At 34.4% G+C, this 21,676-nt stretch overlaps 3 protein-coding genes across 4 annotated transcripts; 1 reads left to right on the forward strand and 2 right to left on the reverse strand.

Annotated features, from left to right (window-relative positions):
- Positions 1-1,542: 1,542 nt before the first annotated feature.
- LOC124937529 (probable RNA helicase SDE3) lies at positions 1,543-6,130 on the forward strand. 2 transcript variants are annotated; one of them, XM_047477805.1, is made up of 5 exons: positions 1,543-1,796; positions 2,125-2,931; positions 3,012-3,185; positions 4,055-5,503; positions 5,583-6,130. In XM_047477805.1, the coding sequence occupies exons 2-5, from the start codon at positions 2,155-2,157 to the stop codon at positions 5,988-5,990; spliced, it is 2,808 nt and encodes a 935-aa protein (XP_047333761.1). In that variant the 5' UTR covers positions 1,543-1,796; positions 2,125-2,154; the 3' UTR covers positions 5,991-6,130. The 2 variants fall into 2 exon arrangements, with proteins under 2 accessions (XP_047333761.1, XP_047333760.1); XM_047477804.1 differs by having other exon boundaries at positions 2,128-2,931.
- A 157-nt stretch (positions 6,131-6,287) lies between these two features.
- Positions 6,288-7,811, reverse strand: LOC124937985 (protein CDC73 homolog). Its single transcript, XM_047478331.1, has 3 exons — positions 6,754-7,811; positions 6,602-6,684; positions 6,288-6,529 (listed from the first exon to the last, which is right to left on the reverse strand). Exons 1-3 carry the CDS (start codon positions 7,793-7,795, stop codon positions 6,446-6,448), a joined length of 1,209 nt encoding a protein of 402 aa, XP_047334287.1. The 5' UTR covers positions 7,796-7,811; the 3' UTR covers positions 6,288-6,445.
- Positions 7,812-17,997: 10,186 nt separating this feature from the next.
- On the reverse strand, positions 17,998-19,902 carry LOC124939411 (extensin-2-like). Its single transcript, XM_047479890.1, has one exon. It carries the CDS (start codon positions 19,900-19,902, stop codon positions 17,998-18,000), a length of 1,905 nt encoding a protein of 634 aa, XP_047335846.1.
- Between the last annotated feature and the right edge of the window lie 1,774 nt (positions 19,903-21,676).

Raw genomic sequence — 21,676 nt, forward strand, 5'->3', positions numbered from 1 at the left:
AGAGAAATAACAATTTATTATTTAAAGAAAAGTTAAAGGTGAAAAATTGAAAAGTAATGAAGGGAAGGGCATAAGACTATAATATATCCCAAGAGCGGACCATTGGACCATTGGACCCGACGACTTATGGGTGACTTGTGGCCCACGCCTCCTATTTGTCCAGGGCGGACGGCGTGCCGACCCATAATCAAGCTCTAAGCTAATTATAACTCGAATCTAACAAGATCCTAACTCGAATCTAACAAGATCCTTTCATACCTATGTTAACAACTTTTCTTTCAAAATCCACCGGATAAACCTAGTGTCCATGATGAATTAATGTATTTATTAAATCTGTCGGGGGTCGGGAATGATGGGACAATTCTCGAGAATGATTAAAATGTGTTTGGAGTCATATATATTTATATTTTTAGAATATTAAGATATAAAATTAAAGTGAAGTGTGGATAAGAACATGATAAATGATGTATTAAAAATAATGTTTATCTGATGAGGTATTTGAAAGATCACATTAATTACTAATAAAAAATATTTTATTTTTATTATTAATATAACGGGTATTCAGTTTGAATTTCACACACTCCTCATTCAGACCCCGAATCTGATCGGGTACTTTTTCCCCTACTCATGTCTGTCCCAACCTCAAACTCGTTTTAAAATACCCGAACCCAACTATTAAATGCTCACGAATATTAATATACGAGTATCCATTATCATCTTTAGGTAAACTTCCATTCTTGTATTAATTCGATACGATACTTTAGGGCAAGTGAAAGTATTTGAAAATTTTGAATTATAAGTTATAAGTATAGTGATTGAAAGTTTATGTTAATGCCTTTCACAACTTAAATCTCGAAACAAAATGAATATAATGGTGTGTCTTGATTATAAGTATTTTTTTTTATTAATTTGATTGGTTTGGTAGTCCATTTAACCTAGGAAAGAAATTTCAATTTCTTAAAGAATGATATTATATATATATATATATATAATTTAATAATTCAAATTTAAATCTAGGTAAATAAAAAATAAATCTTAAAATGCATTTTTGTTGTTGGGTTATAATATTCTTTAAAAATTTTAAAATATTCATGATCCATAAAAATATTTCAATATTACATTAACATTTTAAAAAAATAAACTTTAATTTAAAAAATATTAAAAATTACAAATATTTGAGATATCTAATTAGATAAATGAAAATAATTCCATTAAACCCATTTAAAGATATTATAGATATTTAAGAGATTTCAAATATTCATTTTTAAGATTATCTATTTTTGTTAATATTTATTTATTCCCCTTTATATATATATTAAAATCACTTAAATTAAAAAGATTTATATTATTTATTGTGTTATTTTTGTAATAATTAATTAAAGTTTCCTTAAATTAATTAAGAAATTTGATAAATAAATAAATAAATAAAAAGCAATGTTGTATCATTTAATTTATTAATTTTCTTATTAAAATAATAAAATTTCTTGTTATGGTGTTAAAAGGCTTAAAAAGCCTAAGGACAGAAAACGTGAAATATTGGTAGTACTATCTTCTCTAACTCCCTCCCCCCACTCTCTCTCTTCTCATCCACCGGCCGGCGGCGTCGACGGCGACGGCGACGACGGCACCCGCATCAGGTTTACCGGTTTCATCTAGTGATCTCTTCTTTAACTACTGTCGTCAGAAAGAACGGAAGCAGTTGCTGGCATTGATGGAGAAGCAGAGAGGGAATGGCGCCGATCAAACGATAGATGATAAAGCTTCATAGAAGGAATACGATTTCTCGTATATTTTTGGTAAAATCTGATCATTTCTGCTTGTTTGATCGCTCTTTCGTCTTCTCATTTTCCGATTATATAACTGTTAAACCTTGTGGTTTTTAGTGTATGTGATTATAGTCTATGTGTAGTGTGTACGACCGCGCTAGTATTTCTCTTTTGTGAATGTGTATTTGAGAAGATTTGAACTAAGAGATGCCATTAGAAAGAATAAAGTATAGAAATGATGACATAAAGCAGTATTCCAGTTGGAAATCATCACGAATCCTTCCTTTTCCTGTAATATATGATTATTATAACTCAAATGTTGTTAAAGTTATTGATTGTTGTTTTGTTCTTTATGGAGTAGTTTAAGCAACCCTAAGCTGCTAAGGTGATGGCAATTGTACAAGAGGAGTTTTCTTTCATTGAAGATAAAGGAGAATTGGGATTCATAGACTTTGATGATGATAAATCTGTTTGTAGTTATAAACCTGAGGAAGAAGGGTCAGTTATTATATCTGTTCCATTTCCACCAGTCAATGGAAAACCTCAATCAATTACTGTTGGAGAGTCTTCTTCTATCCAAATTACTATAAACAACACCAATGATGAATCTGTGGAGCTATGGACTATTGATATTTACGATTCAAACCCTAAGGACTCGTTCACCCTTTCGCTGATGGAACCTCCTTCGGCGAATTCTGATCCAGATTATGTGCAGAGGTTTCGGGAATCTTTTAGCTTGGGAGACAGAGTATTACTTCCACACAAGATATTAACTGTTTGGTTAACATGCAAACCAAAGGATATTGGGTTGCACACTACTGTAGTGAATTTCGACTTGGAGGGTGTGGTTACAGAGAGAATGGTTTTCCTTTTAGCGGAAGACAAGGTTTCTCAATTCTTAACATCCAACAAACCATACCGTAGAGATAGGAAAACTAGGCTGCCAGAAGTCTATAATCGCAACAATTTTGTAGCTGGTTCACCACCTCCAAGGAATTCAAATAGAAGGTGTAAAGTTAAGCTTCCAATGCATAAAATTCCAGACGATGTGAGGGGTCTGTTAGAGGCAAAGCAGATACCTGAATCTATCACTCTTGGTTTAACTAAAGAAAATTACTGTCAATTCTTCAAAACCTTGTTAATCATGGAAGAAATCAAATTGGAGGTAAGTTTCCACCATCTGACCCAATCATATTTTTATTCTAATTTTAGCTTAATAAAAATTGTGCTTCTTCATTGATACAGGATGTAATGAGAGGCTATGATATGGAGAACATCTCATTCAGGAATAAGGGTCTTTTGTTGGCCCTTGAAGTACCAGGACTAGCTGAGAAGAGGCCTTCACTAGTTTATGGAGATTTCATATTAGTTAAGTCCACATATCAAGATCCCAACAATGAAGCAACTCCTACATATCAGGTATCCACATATTATGCCATTTTCTTTTACCTTCTTTTTACGAAATTTCCCTGAATTTACTTGAGCTAGATTAGAGAACTCAGCTCTATGAGGAGATTAGAATTAATCTATAGGTCCTGTTAGGTTTTGTGCTTTTTAGTTTGAAAATGCTAACTTTTGGTGTTCTTGGTTTGTAAGACTTTAACTCTCAAAAAAGGGCAAGTTATCCATCTCTTTACCCCCTCAAAAAATAAAGTCAATCTTTGCAAATAAATTGGATAAGTATTTAGAATGTAAGGCTTGGGGCTTGTTTGATCTGGGTTTATTTTGTAAACACTATTGGATGAAAAAGTGGATTATTTGGTTCAATTCCAAATAAACTAACATCCCATTATCAATCATCTGAATCCCTTCTAAGCTATTATGAATATCTCTAGGGTCTTGTTTGATCTGGGGTGGAAACAAATCTGGATTATGAAATCAAAACCTTATTTGTTATTTGTTTAAAAATGTGAATTATTTGAGTTAAAATAGTTTTGCATTTAATATTTTTTAAAATTAAAATTTGCATAATTTGGTATTTTTATTGATGAATGGAATGATTTGATTGATAAAGTGACAGATGATAGGATATAAAACCTCCACATATCTAAATAATCTTGTTTGATGAAAGACTTTTTATTTTGATTTATGATTTGAAAGATGAGTAATTGTGACGTGGTAGTGGGTTATTTGAAATTAATCCCGAATAACCAATGTTAAACAAAGGCCTAGATTTAGCATTTTCCTGGATTGAATCACTTTATATGAACTGAGCATATATATACAATAAATCTGTTAGCTAAGTTTGATTTATTTTCTTTATATTCAACTGTATTCCATGTCTGCAGGGTCATATACATAGGGTGGAGGCAGAAGTTGTGCTTTTGAAGTTTGCAGATGATTTCTATAGCCAGCATAACTCTAGGAGCGTCTACAATGTTCAATTCACTTACAATAGGGTAAACATGAGAAGGTTATATCAGGCCATTGAAGCAGCAGAATCATTAGGCATTGATTTTCTCTTCCCATCTGAATCTTCAGAACATAGAAGAGTAATTAAACCAATCAATCTATCCTCAACAACTTTTACTTTAAACGAGGAGCAAACGCGTTCAGTCGAGATGATCCTCGGCTGTAGAGGAGGATCTCCTTACGTCATTTACGGGCCACCAGGCACAGGCAAAACCGTAACACTAGTTGAATCAGTTCTACAACTCTACACACGGTATAAGAACGCCAAGATACTCGTCTGCGCGCCTTCAAACAGCGCAGCCGATCACGTCCTGGAAATGCTGATCGGCCATGTTCAAGTAAACGACGTTTTCAGGCTGAATGCTATCGCCAGGCCATTCGAGGAGATAAACCCCGACATTCTCCAATTCACTTATCATGTAGATGGAGTCTTCCAATGCCCGCTTTTAAGTAGGCTGAAACATTTTCGGATCACAGTGTGCACTTACATGAGTGCGTGTCTTCTCTATGCAGAAGGAGTTTCGAGAGGTCATTTCTCGCATATTTTTCTAGACGAGGCTGGGCAAGCCTCGGAGCCTGAGACGATGATTCCGATATCACATTTCTCTAATAGAAATACGGTTGTTGTGCTCGCCGGAGACCCTAAGCAGCTCGGGCCCGTGATTCATTCCAAGGAATCAGAGGTTTACGGGATGGGAATGTCGTACCTCGAGAGATTGTTCGAGTGCGGTTTATACAAAACCATGGAACCAAACTACGTTACAGAATTGGTTCGTAACTATAGATGCGAACCGGAGATTCTCTACATATCGTCGAAACTTTTCTACGCAGGTAGCTTGATCGCATGCAAAGACGAAGAATCTGGTTTCGCGACAACATGTCTAGATTTCCTACCGAACAAGGAGTTTCCGGTTGTTTACATCGGAGTGCAAGGTTGTGACGAAAGGGAAGGGAACAATCCTTCTTGGTTTAACCGTTTCGAGGCAAGCAAGGTTGTTGAGATTATAACGTCGCTCAAGGAGAATCAGGTGGTGAGTCCGGAGTGCATTGGCGTGATAACGCCTTACAGGCAGCAGGTGCTGAAACTTACTCGAGCTCTCGAGGATTTTGGTTGTTCTGGTGTTAAGGTTGGTAGTGTGGAACAATTTCAAGGGCAGGAGAAAGATGTGATTATTGTATCTACGGTCAGATCAACAATCAAACATAATGAGTTTGATAAAACTTATTGCTTGGGGTTCTTGAGCAACCCGAAAAGGTTTAACGTCGCCATTACCCGTGCCAAGTCTTTGATGATCATTATCGGTAATCCACACATCACAAGCAAGGTAAATTAATCAAATCAATTGTATTGTTCAAATCATCAACAAGAATAACTAACCATAATCATCATATGTACAAGTGCAGGATCCATATTGGAATGCGCTATTATGGTACTGTGTAGATGGGGGTTCATACATGGGGTGCATTCTTCCCGAACGAGAGAAGACGATTTTGGAGGAAGTTGTAGAGGAGGTGGTGGTGGTTGAAGAAGAAGACGGTTTTAATGGCGATTATAATATCGGAAAAGAGTTTCCTGAAATGGAGAGTACATGGAGTGCAACAGGAATAGTCGATGAAGCACATGATGGCAATATGGGAAAAGAGTTTCCTGAAATGGAGAGTCTATGGAGTGCAACAGGAATAGCCGATGAAGCACATGATGATAACAATGGAGATCATGAATGGACAGAAACTATTAATGATGGCACTCTTAGTAGTAGTGTAGTAAAACCTAGTTTTAATGAAGATGATTGGGAGGATGGTTGGAAGTAGTAGTAAGAAATAGGCCTATTCTGATTTGGATTAGACTAAGTTTAATTTTGAAATTTGATACTTGTTTTCTTTCTTCAATTTTAACAACTCTTCAGATTACATTTTTAAACTATTCAATTCCCGCCTCGTATTTTAGTTCATTTGTTAATCTTAACGAGCGCAAACATGTTTGTTTAGACATGTTTGTTTAGAGGCATCTTGACTCGATCACAACGCCAAACAAACTAAATACCACAGTTTGGGTGCTGTTTATTGATTTTCCCAAATGCTATAAGTACTAGGTATTCAGACAAGATCAATAGTAAAACCTCATTATCAATAGTATTAATACACAAACAAACATTTGGGGTTCAAATATCTTCCCAAATCAATTTGCATTTGGGATGAAACAAAACTTGTGATTAAAACACCTAACAATGATTCATTCATGTAAACCCTAATAAATGAAGGATAAGTTATCGTGCTCGCATAAATTCTTCTAATCTATCCCACACTTCCAGTGCAGCAGCTCTATCCTGATGTCTCTTGTTCTTGCTAATCTGCATTACCATTACCATTACATTAGTCTATTGTTTGAAGAAACCAAACCCACATAGAGAGGAGTCTCATACCGATATAATCTTCACATTCCATTGTTTGGCTGTCTTTGCAGATTCCACGCTATCGTCCTCAAATCGCATATAGAATCCAAGAACTGTCACAAAAGTTGAGTTAGTATATACAATACAAATACTTCTTCTTCCAATTGAAACAAAATACTCACTTTTGTTGAAGATTTCGACATGATCCTTAAAAGGCCAATCCTTGAACTGCCATTCCTTCCCCAACACAAAAACAGACACTACACGATCCCAGTCCTCTGCTTTCAATGCTGAAGGCTTATCTCGAACCTCATACGCCATAACAACCCTATCCTTACCGAGCTTTCTCTGAACCGTTACACAATCAGGCTTCGGCCCATTCATCTGCTTAGCCTTCACATCAGTTGGTATGAACACACCATCTTCTAAGAACTCCTTCACATTATACATTGTAATCAAAGTAGTAAAAGCACTTGGAACAAGGATAATCGGAACACCTCCTCCAACTTTACTTCCTTTCAAATGATGCATCTTATTAGCTTTAGAACCAGAATCATATCCAATTTCATTCCCAAACCCTCTTTCATCTCCTCCACTCATTAACCTGTTCTTAGCAACCAGCCCATCCTTCCTCTGCTGCGCTTCCATTCTCATCCGCTCATCTTCTCTCTTCACCACACTGTAGAAATCCCTATTCTTACTCTCTAATATCGCTTCCCTATCCCTCAACGGCCGCTCAATAGACCGAATCATGGCGATGAAATTATCTGGAACCCCGATTCCAGCTTCCTCATTGATGTCGAAATCATTCTCAGTCGGAGCAATCTGCATCATACCCGGATCTTCCGGTCGATACTCTTCTCCAAGGACAACGGCGGCGGCGGAAAATTTCTGATTTTGTGGGGCGACGAATTCAATGGCGTCGACGGAGGAGACGCGGCCTTGGAGGTAATCAAGCAAGGGTTTTCGATCGGGTAAGGTAACGGCGGCGATCTTTTCAGCGCGGGTGTTCTGGAAATAGTCTCCATGTTTGAGGTGATGGTTTTTGATGAAATGTACTAGGGTTTCAATGGTGTAGAGATTACCCTGTTTAGAGCGATAAGCGGTGGCGGTAGTGCATGGAAACGCGTAATCGTTTCCGAATCGGAAGTCGTCGCCGATTCGAATGATTTTGTCGAGCTCGTTACGGATTGTGAAATCGCGGAGGGCTGAGAGGGGATCCATTGGAGAAGAAAGTGAAAGTGAGTACAGTCTTCTTAAACCTGAAAATATATATATACATATATATATATAATTTTTTATTTAACTTTTATTTTAATGTTTTATTTTTTAATTATTTTTATTTAAGAGTGAATACAAATTCTTATGATATTGTTATAAATCAAATATGCAATCAATTTGATAAAGCATAAATATTTTAAAATTTTTAAAAATTATAAATATTATAATCTTTTTCTATAGGTAACCAAAACGCCGAACTCGGAAAAAATCTCTTAAACGACGTTTATACATCTAGCTTTTCCTTTTCCTCGTTTTGTAACATTCGGTGGCAACTCTTAAATCGTGATGTTTAAATGAAATAAAAATCGAAAAACTCTAAAAAAAGGTGATGACTTCTCATTAAATATCTTAATCTTTTCAAGACTCTACGGGATGAAAAACTATGAAGTTGTATATAAAATCTCGTTTTCTATTTGAATTTCTGATTAACATTAAAATTAATTTCCCTCACAATTTCTAAAATCAAAGTAGAATGTAAAATGATAAACATTCAAAGCCCATATTTGCAAACTTGGCGACACGTTATTCTCGCACACAATATTTTGATGATTCTAGTGGGGATGTGATCGACGTTTTAAGCATATTTACGTTTTAATTAAACTCCAAAAATAACATTTATTTTCTTAATTTTGCATGAGAATTGGAACTCAAAAGTAAAGATAATATAAGTATATATAGTTGGATAAAGCTTATACATCTATATTTTATATGTTAGGGATAATCAATATGGATGACATCCTCAACTAGTGACGAATTCAGAGCCAAATTTCAACGGGTGCTTCAAAATTTATCAAATATAATGTTTTTTTACTATACTACATTTATATCAAAATAAAAGTATAATTAATAATGATAATAATAAAGATACAAAATCACGCAATACTAATAAAATATTTATCCTTTTACAATTCAACTATAGTAGGTCAATTCAACTACTAGACGTACAAACAAATGAAGATAATTGTGGTCGCGGTTGCTAGTTGCTTGTCAAATCAAGAACGTGTGCACAATCGACACGATCGACACAATTGGCACGAACGACACGATATCGACTCTAATAACTAGGTCGTTCATTCATCTGCAAAGTTTGGTTGGAAGGTTAGGGCTTCTAGTTTACCATGTTCTGTAATAGTTAGGGTTTCTAGTGTACCCTATTATATTATTGCTCCGTTTTGTTGTTGTGTTCTGCTATTCATCAAAATGTAAAGAAAGAAAAGCAATAAGAATAAGGAAGTCAGAGAATTTGTGATGGAATGTTTAAGGAAGGTAGCTAAAATAAAAACGATAGGATTGCTGAAGAAATTATCCATGAAAAATAGGAATGCATCAAAGGTAAGGAACCAATTACTGATATAAATTTTGAAGAAAGTGCAACAGGAAAACAGGGGAAAAATGAAGGAATATGAAATGTTGGATATAATGAAAGAGAAAACCTCTTTGGACTTAAAAATTAAATCACAAAACTACTAATGCATGCAAAGAAAGGAGAGATTGTGTTCAACAAAAAGAAAATACAGCAAACAACCGTCCAATTGAATATACATTATATTTAAGATTGGAACCTACCAAAGAAAAAAGAATACGAAAAGATAATAAACTGGTCAGTGGAAACAATGAGAGAGTTATTGAAGTCCTCAAAATCAAAGACCTATATACTATCAGGAGCAATTCCAACAGGAAGGTAAATTAAGTATGGAAAAAGAATGCAGAAGATCATGCATACAAAGGTCAAATCTACTTGGGTGAGTTTAAAATAAAAGTTGAGATTCTCAACTCTTCTTTTGAATTTAAATTGTCCATTGAAGTGGAGGAGAAATGCATCAAAGAATAAAAAAATGTAGTGGTTGTGAACTACATATGAAAGAACCGTGTATCTTTTCTAGACACTAAGGAATCACTAATGAAACAATGAGAGCAGAAGGGACTGGAGAAGATTTCTGCAAACATCCATGATCTCTATTTTCTACAACTCAAAAAGGGAATGAACTTGGATGATATTCTAAAAATTGGGCATACTTATATTGGATCTAACTGTATGAAGTTGGAGAGATGATATGAAGAATTGTGTCTTCTAAGCAAGTTAAAGGAAACAACCCGAATATGGTTCAAACTTAGGAATATCCCAACACACATGTATAATGCAGAAGCTCTAAGTCACTTTGCTAGTCTATTAGGGAAACCATTATATATGGACCCAATTATAGTGGGAGGAGAGCACCTTACTTTTTATAGAATAAGCATTGAAGTGCATCCTCAAAGTACATTGCCAAAGAACATGACAATTGTTGATAGGAAGGGAAAGTCCATCGTCATGAAAATCTCATATGAATGGAGGCCAAACATGTTTGTTTTCTACAATACTTTCCAACATGTTAGTACTAAATGTACAAAAGCAATTGAGGAGGAACAAAAAATCATGAAAGCCCAAGAAGCAAAAAAATAGGAAAATAAAACGGAAGAATCAAGAATGGAAGAGCATATTGTGAAAGTCAAGGATAATAATAAAAAAGACAAAAATGAGGAAAATGCAGAGGAAGAAAGAAAGAAGGATTTTGAGAAAAATGAAAGCAGTGAAAGAAGGAAAGTAAAAGGGAATCAAGGTGAAAAGGAAAATAAAATTTTATGTAATGCAAAGGATTAAGATGAAAATGGAAGATGAACCTCAAGTTGTTGTTGAGGAAACTCAAGAGGAAAACACCCAGAATTTCAAAGCTGAATCAAAGAATTCTAAAACCGATGTGGAGTCTGAAGCTAAAGCTGAAGATAAGGAAGACAAGAATATATAAATTCAAGTTGAAGATAACAAAAATAAAAACCCTAAAATTCTCAAAAATATTTCTTTATATCAAATCAGAACGGGCTCGTACAAAGAGAGAATTCAAAATGAGAAACAACAATACTCATCATCCTCTTCAATACAATCTCATTTTATCGTGAGAGGAAGAGGAAGAGGAAGAGGAAGAGGAAGAGGAAGAGTAAGAGGAAGAGGAAGAGGAAGAGGAAGAATACATCTCAATGAAAATAGATGGAATGCGAAAATCCTAGGCTGGGATGATTATGTTTGAATGTAGTCTTTTCTGTTTATAATTTATGTTTTTTAGAATGTATGAATGCTTCTAATAAGTTTTTTAGGGTCTTTTGATTGTCATCCTTAATCATAGTTAGAGTTTGTATAGCTTTGATTTTCTGACCCTCCCACTTTTGGAATTTTAATGAAATAGTTTTAACCGTTTCTCCCCCCAAAAAACAAATGTAGACAATTGAGTTCTTAGGATGTTCATTTGTTGAAACATTTGTAAAATTTGTTCATTTTCAATTGTGGCAAAACTCTTTTTCTCGATGTATACTACCAAACTGTCGTTCATCCACTCATCACCTGATAATTTTCATCATAGAAAAGACCCTTTCAATAGAAGCAACCATAACAGGTAAAACCATTACTAACTTAATCAACCGATATACCAATGTAAAAACTCTATGTTTCCCAGTTTTAACCATCTTCTTATCAAGACTTCCCGAATCTTGAATCATAGAAAATTCATTTCGTACATTTTGAATGTAAGTCTGAAGCTGATTCTCAAATACTATATGGTCAGTTAACGAAAAATCCTCCGGATAAAGTTCAGCAAGGTAGAATATCTCACCAATATCAAATTGAGAAAATGAGTCATTTGGACCTAAACAAGCAATGCAAGTAAGTACCTCTGTAATTGATTCCGAAAACGATTGTTCATCACTTGAATCATCATATCAAGAACCTATTATTATTATAAAAAAACGAATAAAAAATGCTATTAGAAAATAATAAAGTTCAATAGATTATTTGACCATGAGTGATGAAAATTAATACCTCACAAAAAATTCCAACACGATAGTGATGAAAATTAGTAATCATTTGCCTATTACGTTTACTTCGACCACTAGTTCTCATATTCTCTTCCATATTCGGCATTGGGATCATACACTGACTACAAAATGTGTTGAAGTTGTCCAAATGTTTCTCCCATCATTCCTCTCTAAATTTTTGTAACTTATCTTTCATCGTCTTGATCAAACTGACAACTAGTACCATGTTTTGATCCTTTTGTTGTAAGGAAAGTGACAATTTATTTACGATCCCAAACAAATATTTCATGAAATGCATCACAAACAAAAACACAAACACAAATTCATAATTCTCCATCTTATCAATTAGAAATATCAAATAGCTATGACTAAATGGTTGACAATTACCTCTAATCAAATATTCTCTTCGAATTTAATCTCTAATAGAAATACCAAATTCATTAATCGGTTTGCGTTGTCCTGGATCACTAATAACCTCATCCGGATTGAATTGAACACAAGAATGTTTATTTTTCTAATAAGTAGTAGAATCTAAAAGAAATCACTATGGCTTCATTAGAACTTTTAGAAGAGTCAATACTTTGTTTTAAATACATCTCCATTACCTATATTAAAAAAACACAATAATTAAATAAAATCTATCAAATTTGATTACTGTTTATCATTTCTTGATTGAATGATTGGTTAGAAACAAAACAAGAGGAAATACAACATTTGAAACCCCTAAGTTCCAATTCCCCTAAGTTCTAACTAATTCCAGCATTAATCTAATTCTTAGAATATAAGATAATATATATGTAAGATATTATCACAATATTATAAATTGTGATAATATCATTAGTATATTATATTAATATCATTAGTATATTATATTAATATTATATTATATTATATTAGTTTCTTATAAGCTCAATGTAATGTCTATATAATAGACATAACCTTTCAATAGATCAACCAATACAATCTTTATTCTCAATATTTTATCCTGGTATCCGAGCTAAAACTTTGTTCTTATACACTAACACTAATAATGAAATACAGAATAAAAACCAAAAAACCTCTTATGTTTTGATTTTTCCGAAGAAGTAGAATGGAATCAATGGATAAATAATAAAATACATAACATATGAAGAATGGATGAATAATAACATAAACCTATAACCTATGCATATGAAAAATGAATGAATAATAACATAAACATATAACCTTACCATTTACTAGAGATCAAATTAGTGTGCCGTCTCCAAAATTGATGACAGAAGATTTTAGGCCGGGGCGCCAGGTTGTCGAAGAAGTCTGTAAACCTAATTTAATTATGAATTTATAATTTATAAGGTTAAAGGTTTTGAAATTAGCCTCTTATTTATTGAAATTTTTAAACAGGTTCTTAATTTTATTATTTATTCAACTTTACCCTTAAATAATTAATTTGTATAAATTATATACCAAACTTTTCACAAATGTCAGGGGGTGCTTAAGCCCCTTCTTGCACCCCTTGGATCCTCCACTAACCTCAACCCATTTCTTGAAAGCTGTGTGTGATTTGTTCAATGAGAAAAGATTAAGAAAAAACTCGGATTAATCCTCTCTTTCATTTAAATCCCTACTATTGAAAATGAGGGATTTTTAATTAGTGTGAGGGGTACATCAAATTGAGAACACCCCTTGCATCGGTGGTCTAAGGACTCCACTTGTTGGTGGCACCACACTCTCTTAAGCCATTCCAAACTTTAGAACAAAACTCCAAAATTCATTTTACCAAGAAATCGCGCATCTCGTCTCGTCATGGCGAACGATAAAGGTATATTACGATGCCTTTCTATTATGTGACTACTACTTATATGTAAATACATGTATGCATATAGTTATTTAGATGCTCATTAACATACTAGCGGATATTTTAAAAAATTCTAGAAAAAGAGACTAAATCAAAATTTTAAAAAATTCTAGAAAAAGAGACTAAGTCAAGATTTAGAAATTTTTAAAAAAGTCAAGAAAGACTAAGTCCAACCTTAGAAATATCTAGAAAATCTAAAAAGAGAAAAAAATTCAAGAAAAATCTAGAAAAAAAAAGAGTCGAATCTAACTAGTTCTTATTTTGTATTTTTAATACTCAAATCACGATGTCAATGTTAGATGTTAAGAGAGTTGGTCAATGGGCAAGGAAGTTCGAAGAGGAAAGATTGTAATGCAACACTTATGACCTAAACAACATCTTGAGACTTTGGAGGGCACGACCATATCATGACCTCATGACGTAAATGTGTAAAAGATGGAGTCTAATCACCAGAACATTCCACATAGCTGACAAACAAATGTGCCACACGGTTGAGGAGTTTAAGGCAATAATGATGTTCATGCCTTATCCTATGCTACTTCTAAAGCCAGCCAGTATCAAAATAAATGTTGTTGAAAATGGTGTTGAAGGAAGAATTCGGTTACATCAAGGCAGATGCGAATATGATACTCAAATATAACTTCATTGACTTTAACAAGTGGCACAATCTCGTGGGCAAGCATGAAGACATTCCGAACATCCTTAACGTTCTACTTAATGGTGATGATGATCCTTATTGCACACTACTTGTTGGCTCCTAGCGACGATCGAACTTCTTCGAAAGTTCTTAAAGTCTCTTATCCTCTAAAGATTTCAGGATAATATGACATTTCGAGAATGGTTTGAGTAGAAACGCTCATGGGTCTTAATGAGCCTTTTTAAGATCGGATGCCCAGACGAGGATTGCCCATGGTTCTATGCATATGGGCTCGCGAGAAGATCGAATTTCTTGACTCAATTCCCACCACTACAATCTTTAGCTAAGATGTCCAAAGAGAACATCTTAAAGCGATCTGACCTCATGTGGCGATCACAGACAACTAGCCTATTCAGAACTTGATGCCTTTTTACAAGATAAACAAAATGGTGTACTCTATGGACAAACAACCTGTCGTCAGTCATATTGTGCAGATTGCTTCAAACAAAGTCCTACTTCACCACGTCCCTCTTTACCACGTCCCTCTTTAGACAATTCAGGATCAAGAGAAGCAAATCTTTCGAGGGAACACTATCATCCATGTAGGTTGAACTATTACATTGCCTAAGTATTTATACCAATACATTTGAGTTATACAAGGAAAATAAAATCAGGGATTGATTATTTGATTTATTCATTTTCTCATAATCTCCGATTAACTCAAATAATCTTCAACCATGCATAAAAATGAGATTTATTCTTATGTTATAATTTAGAATTAAATGAAAACTAACTTAATATAAGTGGCCAACGATTACAAGGTTTTGAATATTTAGATTAAATAATCAAAAAATGAGAAATTGTTAGATAAAATAGGTAATTAATAATTAGGATTAATTAATTATTAATTAATACTTAATCAAGTTAATTTTGTGCAGGATAAAGAAAGCCGAGAATTAAAACCGTTCGGTTTTTCATCAAAGATAGCTGCAAGAATCAGCCTACACTTGTTAAGAAGACCGGTAGTATCTTTGGCTTTATAAAAGATGGCACAATCGGTAGTCTAACCGGTAGTCAAATCGGTAGACCGATCGGTATCATATTCGGTAGACCAATTGGTAGTCTGACCGGTAGTCAAACTGGTAGACGGATCAGTAGAATATTCGGTAGACCAATCAGTAGTCTGACCGTTAGTCAAACTGGTAGACCGATCGGTAGCACATTCGGTTTTACATCAGAAGCGCAACCGGTAGACTACCCGGTAGACTTCTCGGTAGACTACTCGGTCATATAAGAGGCGTAACTGGTAATATGTCATAACGACTTTATACAAGGCGCATCCGGCAGTTTCCACATCAATGATATGCAAAAAGGATCCGATAATTGTAGAAAGCAGTCCTCAAGCGTCCATACTGTCTTATTACCATTTTGGTGAAGTCTGATGAAGATCTCTTGGGAGCAGACGTCTGCCAACCTAATCCATATTACCATTTTGATGCAAGTCTGATGAAGCATATTGGGAACAATTGTCTGCAATATTATTCTAGAATGCAAACCCATTAGAAAACAAAACTGTATGCTGATTGCCCTTCGGAAATCATTAATCCAATTAATGATCTCTTGGATTATCTTCACCAAAATACAGACAAGATCAAAGCATATCCTTAAAGATGTACTACACTGATATTCAACCAATCAAATTCAAGAAATGATGTACTATGAATGGATTATATCCGTTGAAGAAGCAGAATACGACCGTTGTCATATTTCTATATAAGCGAACGAAGTTCAACCGGATCAAACACCTTTTTCACAACAACCTTGATCATTATCTTTATTGAAGCTATCCATTTGAAAAGCTAATCAATATTCACAAGTGTTAGAGCTTTACAAGTGTGTATTACAATTTCATATAATCTGTGTGAGTGGTGAGTATTGTAAGTTGACAGAATCTGTTTCTGTTCAACAGAATGAGCTTATTGATAGGTCGAAAACGAACAATTACTAAGCCTCGAGTGTTCGATGTAAGTGTTGTAAACGGTCTGAATATTCTAGCGAATATCCTTCTCAAAGGTTTGAGAAGAAGGGGTGACGGAGAAGTTTATCTCTGAACATCAATAAATCTTGTGTTGTGTCTTCTTTCCCACATTACTTTCGAAACCGATTACTTGTTGCTTCAAGTTAAAACAAACACTTCCGCGCTTGAACTCGGTTCAAGAGTTTGTGACAACTTGTGTGGAATAGAGACCGATATTAATCTCTAACAGGGTTATTATCAACCGACGTGTGTGTAAGCGTTCACCTTTATGAGACGCCAGTCTCCTTTGGCGATCCCGATCCTAACATTATATTTTACTCTTTTATTATTTTATCATTCATATACAAAAGAATAATGTGATATTGGTATTGGAAGCTCTAAGGAATTTAAAAAATGTTGTTCTTATTTAAGTGGAGTTCAATTGCACAGAAAAGACTGTCATGTGGTGAGATGGATCCATTATATTTTTTTCAAGAGTAATAACATAGTAACATATATATTGACATCTAATGTCATAATGATATTTTTTGGGCCACTGGCGGCAACTCAAGAAAGTATGATGCTAGTTAGTGTGGTCTTTGAAATTGATGGCGGTAAGGAAACCTTGTTAATTATGACAAGATATCATTGACATGGTTATGATCCACTTATTCTTGTCTGAAATTTAAAGTTGGTGATCTTCGTAGATGAGTGTTAGGTGATGATTTTGGAAATTTAGCACGAAAAATAGAAGCATTTGCATGAATTCACTCCCTATGGAATAAATACTCTATTTTCTTATAACAAAAATCAAGTGAGTTATTCAATAACCAATATTAATGATTGTAGGTTAAAAATGATCAATTCTCAACTTTTAAATTTTGCAATTTGTTAGAAAAAATCAATGCAAACTAATATAAGTGATGATAGTTGATGTGGTACTCACAAGTCACAAAATGTTCGAAGACAACAATATGACTATCATAATTCAACTCACTAATAATTTTGATCACTTTTATTTCATGTTTCTCTCAAATTTAGTAGAAAATTTATCAAGAATCTCAACTTATTCATGCTATACATTGTATTATCATTATCAATTCTGGTTGATCCTCAAGTTTTCACTTGAGGCTTATTGACACAAGTGTAGTGTTCAAATATTCTACGTAGAACCAACAAAAGTGTTAGAAAGCAGTGGTTCGATCTAGCACAAGGCTATACTGATTCCTGCCCAGATTTATCGCCGTGTAGAGTAGGATTATCAATACAACGAAAATAAATAATATTGTTTTTTAGATATTAAAGATATATTTCAATTTTCAATTTTTTTTTTATCTAATTGTGAGTTCTAGTTCTAGTTTAAATAAGTATTAGTTTAAATAATTTTGGACAACATATAAAATGAAACATTGATCCACATTGACATGCAGTTACTTCTTTCCACAATGAACATTGAAAGAATTTTAAGAGTTTTTTTTTTTAATGTTACTTCATTCCATGTTGACATTGTTAACCAATAAAATATAAGTACATTAAAATAATATGGTTCATAAAATTAAAAGCAAATAATGATATTATCCACACAATAAAAAAAATAAGAAAACCATTATGAAATATTTAAACAATCATAATTCTCCATATAATTGCCTTCTTTGAGAAAGAAATATTGTTGTATGCCGAAAATATTATCTCCATTAATCTTTCACCTGCAAACAAATAATAAAAATTAATTAAACTTTATTTTTTTTTAAAATAATTAAAATAAAATATATATGTACTCACATTTATTGAATAATTGTATTAGAGTTTTAATAAACACTTGGAGGAGGAGGCGACTTATAAACGTATGAAGGTGGAGGAGGTGACTTGTAAACGTAAGATGGTGGAGGAGGGGATGAGTACACATATGCAGGTGGAGGAGGTGACTTGTAAACGTAAGATGGTGGAGGAGGAGACTTGTAAAGGTATGCAGGTGGAGGAGGGGAAGAATACACATATGCAGGTGGAGGAGGGGACTTGTAAACATATGCAGGTGGAGGAGGAGACTTGTAAACGTAAGATGGTGGAGGAGGAGACTTGTAAGCGTATGCAGGTGGAGGAGGGGAAGAGTACACATATGCAGGTGGAGGAGGAGACTTATAAACGTAAGATGGTGGAGGAGGTGACTTGTAAACGTATGCTGGTGGAGGAGGTGACTTATAAATGTAAGATGGTGGAGGAGGGGAAGAGTAAACATATGCAGGTGGAGGAGGAGACTTGTAAACGTATGTAGGTGGAGGAGGGGAAGAGTACACATATGCAGGTGGTGGAGGAGACTTGTAAATGTAAGATGGTGGAGGAGGGGATTTGTAAACGTATGCAGGTGGAGGAGGGGAAGAGTACACATATGCAGGTGGAGGAGGTGACTTATAAACGTAAGATGGTGGAGGAGGAGAAGAGTACACATATACAGGTGGAGGAGGTGACTTGTAAACGTATGATGGTGGAGGAGGTGACTTGTAAACGTATGATGGTGGAGGAGGGGAAGAATACACATATGCAGGTGGAGGAGGAGACTTGTAAACGTATGCAGGTGGAGGAGGGGAAGAGTACACATATGCAGGTGGAGGAGGTGACTTATAAACATAAGATGGTGGAGGAGGTGACTTGTAAACGTATGATGGTGGAGGAGGTGACTTGTAAATGTATGATGGTGGAGGAGGGGAAGAATACACATATGCAGGTGGAGGAGGAGACTTGTAAACGTATGCAGGTGGAGGAGGGGAAGAGTACACATATGCAGGTGGAGGAGGTGACTTATAAACATAAGATGGTGGAGGAGGTGACTTGTAAACGTATGATGGTGGAGGAGGTGACTTGTAAATGTATGATGGTGGAGGAGGGGAAGAATACACATATGCAGGTGGAGGAGGAGACTTGTAAACGTATGCAGGTGGAGGAGGGGAAGAGTACACATATGCAGGTGGAGGAGGTGACTTATAAACATAAGATGGTGGAGGAGGTGACTTGTAAACGTATGATGGTGGAGGAGGTGACTTGTAAACGTATGCAGGTGGAGGAGGAGATTTGTAAACGTAAGATGGTGGAGGAGGAGAAGAGTAGATGTATGCAGGTGGAGGAGGTGACTTATAAACATATGAAGGTGGAGGAGGTGACTTGTAAACGTAAGATGGTGGAGGAGGGGAAGAGTACACATATGCAGGTGGAGGAGGTGACTTGTAAACGTATGGTGGTGGAGGAGGTGACTTGTAAACGTAAGGTGGTGGAGGAGGGGATGAGTAAACATAAGGAGGGGGTGGAGGAGACTTGTACATGTAAGGTGGTGGTGGAGGAGAAGAGTAAACATAAGGAGGTGGTGGTGGAGATTTGTAAACATAGGGTGGTGGTGGTGGAGATGTGTAAACATAAGGAGGTGGAGGAGGAGACTTATAAATGTAAGGCGGCGGTGGTGGAGACGAGTAGACATAAGGAGGAGGCGGGGACGACTTGTAAACATAAGGTGGTGGTGGAGGAGATGAATAAATATAAGACGATGGCGGTGGTGGAGATTTATAAAGATATGGAGGCAACCATGATGATGAAGGTGACTTATAATGGTGATGCGGAGACTTATGGTGATGATGGTTATCACCATAATCTGCTGCTGCCAAAGCAGCAGCCATTAGATAAAGGGCCAGGGCACAAAGAATACTATATGATCCATGAGTGGCCATTGCTTAACGGAGGGGATGATGTCTTGCAATGGCAGGGCGCATCCTATATATAGTCATATTACCCATAGACTTTAACACTTTTTAAAATATATATTTTTTCTATTAAACAGATATGTATATATAAGATTTTAATTTAATAATTGACTTTAGATTACTTTAATAGAGGTGGAAGTTTTATTATAAGACGTGCTTGCATTGTCCTATTAAAAGAGAGAGCTCTTATAATGGAAACCGGCTTAATTGTACTTCGTGGGACACAAGTCACCCTCATGGTCCTCTAATTATAGGTATTCTCACTAAAAAAACATTAATTTTTGGACAGAGGTGCAAAGAGTTGTCACTAAAACTTTTTAACTTGTGATAATTTTTTAGTGCATCTTTATTACATAGTCCGTAATGTTTTATACACTGAAAAATATATAACAAATATTATTAAAATTATTAATTTATAAGATTTGCTCATAATCTCCTATTAGCTCAAATAATCTTCAATCATGCATAAAATTGAGATTCATTTTCTTATGTGATAGTTGACGGTCTCCAACTTATTAAATCAAAATATGTTTTTAATATTATATTTTTACATTATATAATAAATTTGAATTTACATGTCAATTTATTTTTTCTGATTTGATATTTTCTATTAATAAGAATTCTATTTTCTTTCATAATTCTAATTAGTATAATATCATTTTATTCTAAGTAGAGTGAATTTTGCATTACGAGGCATTATACGGTCATTCATATTATATTTTTGCCTTTTTAAATTTTAGATAATGCAATTCTCAAACTATGAAAGAGACCCATATAATAGTTTGGTTGACCCAATGGACGATTTAATTGTTATTTTGGAAAACCTTCCAATTAAATAAGTTTATATTTGTTTTTTTAGTTAACTTTTACACTATTTTTTGTTTCTTAACTCTAATCATATGTTTTAGTCATTACGATTAAACGATTTATTGGTTACCCAGACTAATTGGTTACCCACACTAGTTCAAATGGAATAAGAAATCAAGGGAAAGAAGTCAATGCACAGCAGCAGCTGCAACAACCCTTTTCAATCTCGAAGATGTTAAAGAACAAAATAAAATAAAATAAGGTGATTAAGAAACAAATCATGGAGATTATGGAAAACCTTACAGCAATGGTGAAGCAATTAAAGCAAAATAAAGGGAAAGAAGCTTCAACTAATGTTCAGATTTTTCCACTTGTGAACTCTTAAATAAATATTTTGTTTTCAAAATCAATGCACCAAAAATTCACAAAACAATAATTTTAAAATCCAGATTTGGGTAATAAAACAACTTTTACCTTGTACATTCTTTTGTTCTATACCATGTGATGTTTGTAATAAGTAAAAAATACATAGATTGCCTTTTACAAAATCTACTTCAGAATGTACAAAATGTTTTGAACTAATTCATATAGATATATGAAGTCAATATATAGAAGAATTCATCATTTTAAGTTCTTATATGTTTACTATCGTTGATGACCTAAGTAGATGTACATGGACTTTCTTATTAAATGACATAAGTCTTTTTAATTATATACTCAAAGTTTTGTTAAAATAATAAAAACTCAATATGAATTTGATGTTAAAAACATACGAACATATGATAGTTTTAAATTTCTCAATTTCAAATGTTCAGAATATTTTAAATTAATAAAACAGAATTGCTGAAAGGAAACATAGACACTCACACATTTGCTATTCTCATGGCAACCTTTTTAATTATAGACTTCCAACAGAAAGTCTTAATTGGAAATT

This window comes from Impatiens glandulifera, chromosome 5 (genome assembly GCF_907164915.1).
Source record: "Impatiens glandulifera chromosome 5, dImpGla2.1, whole genome shotgun sequence".
Taxonomy (NCBI): Eukaryota; Viridiplantae; Streptophyta; class Magnoliopsida; order Ericales; family Balsaminaceae; genus Impatiens; species Impatiens glandulifera.

What these genes read in the sequence shown, in the direction of transcription:
- LOC124937529 (XM_047477805.1), top strand. Translation starts at nt 2,155, where the DNA reads ATGGCAATTGTACAAGAGGAGTTTTCTTTCATTGAAGATAAAGGAGAA. An exon ending in AAGCAACTCCTACATATCAG is followed by an intron (nt 3,186 to 4,054) that starts GTATCCACATAT and finishes CCATGTCTGCAG; the next exon opens with GGTCATATACATAGGGTGGA. An exon ending in ATCCACACATCACAAGCAAG is followed by an intron (nt 5,504 to 5,582) that starts GTAAATTAATCA and finishes GTACAAGTGCAG; the next exon opens with GATCCATATTGGAATGCGCT.
- LOC124937985 (XM_047478331.1), bottom strand. Translation starts at nt 7,795, where the DNA reads ATGGATCCCCTCTCAGCCCTCCGCGATTTCACAATCCGTAACGAGCTC. An exon ending in TGTCGAAATCTTCAACAAAA is followed by an intron (nt 6,685 to 6,753) that starts GTGAGTATTTTG and finishes CTTTTGTGACAG; the next exon opens with TTCTTGGATTCTATATGCGA. An exon ending in GGAATGTGAAGATTATATCG is followed by an intron (nt 6,530 to 6,601) that starts GTATGAGACTCC and finishes ATGGTAATGCAG; the next exon opens with ATTAGCAAGAACAAGAGACA.
- LOC124939411 (XM_047479890.1), bottom strand. Translation starts at nt 19,902, where the DNA reads ATGGCCACTCATGGATCATATAGTATTCTTTGTGCCCTGGCCCTTTAT.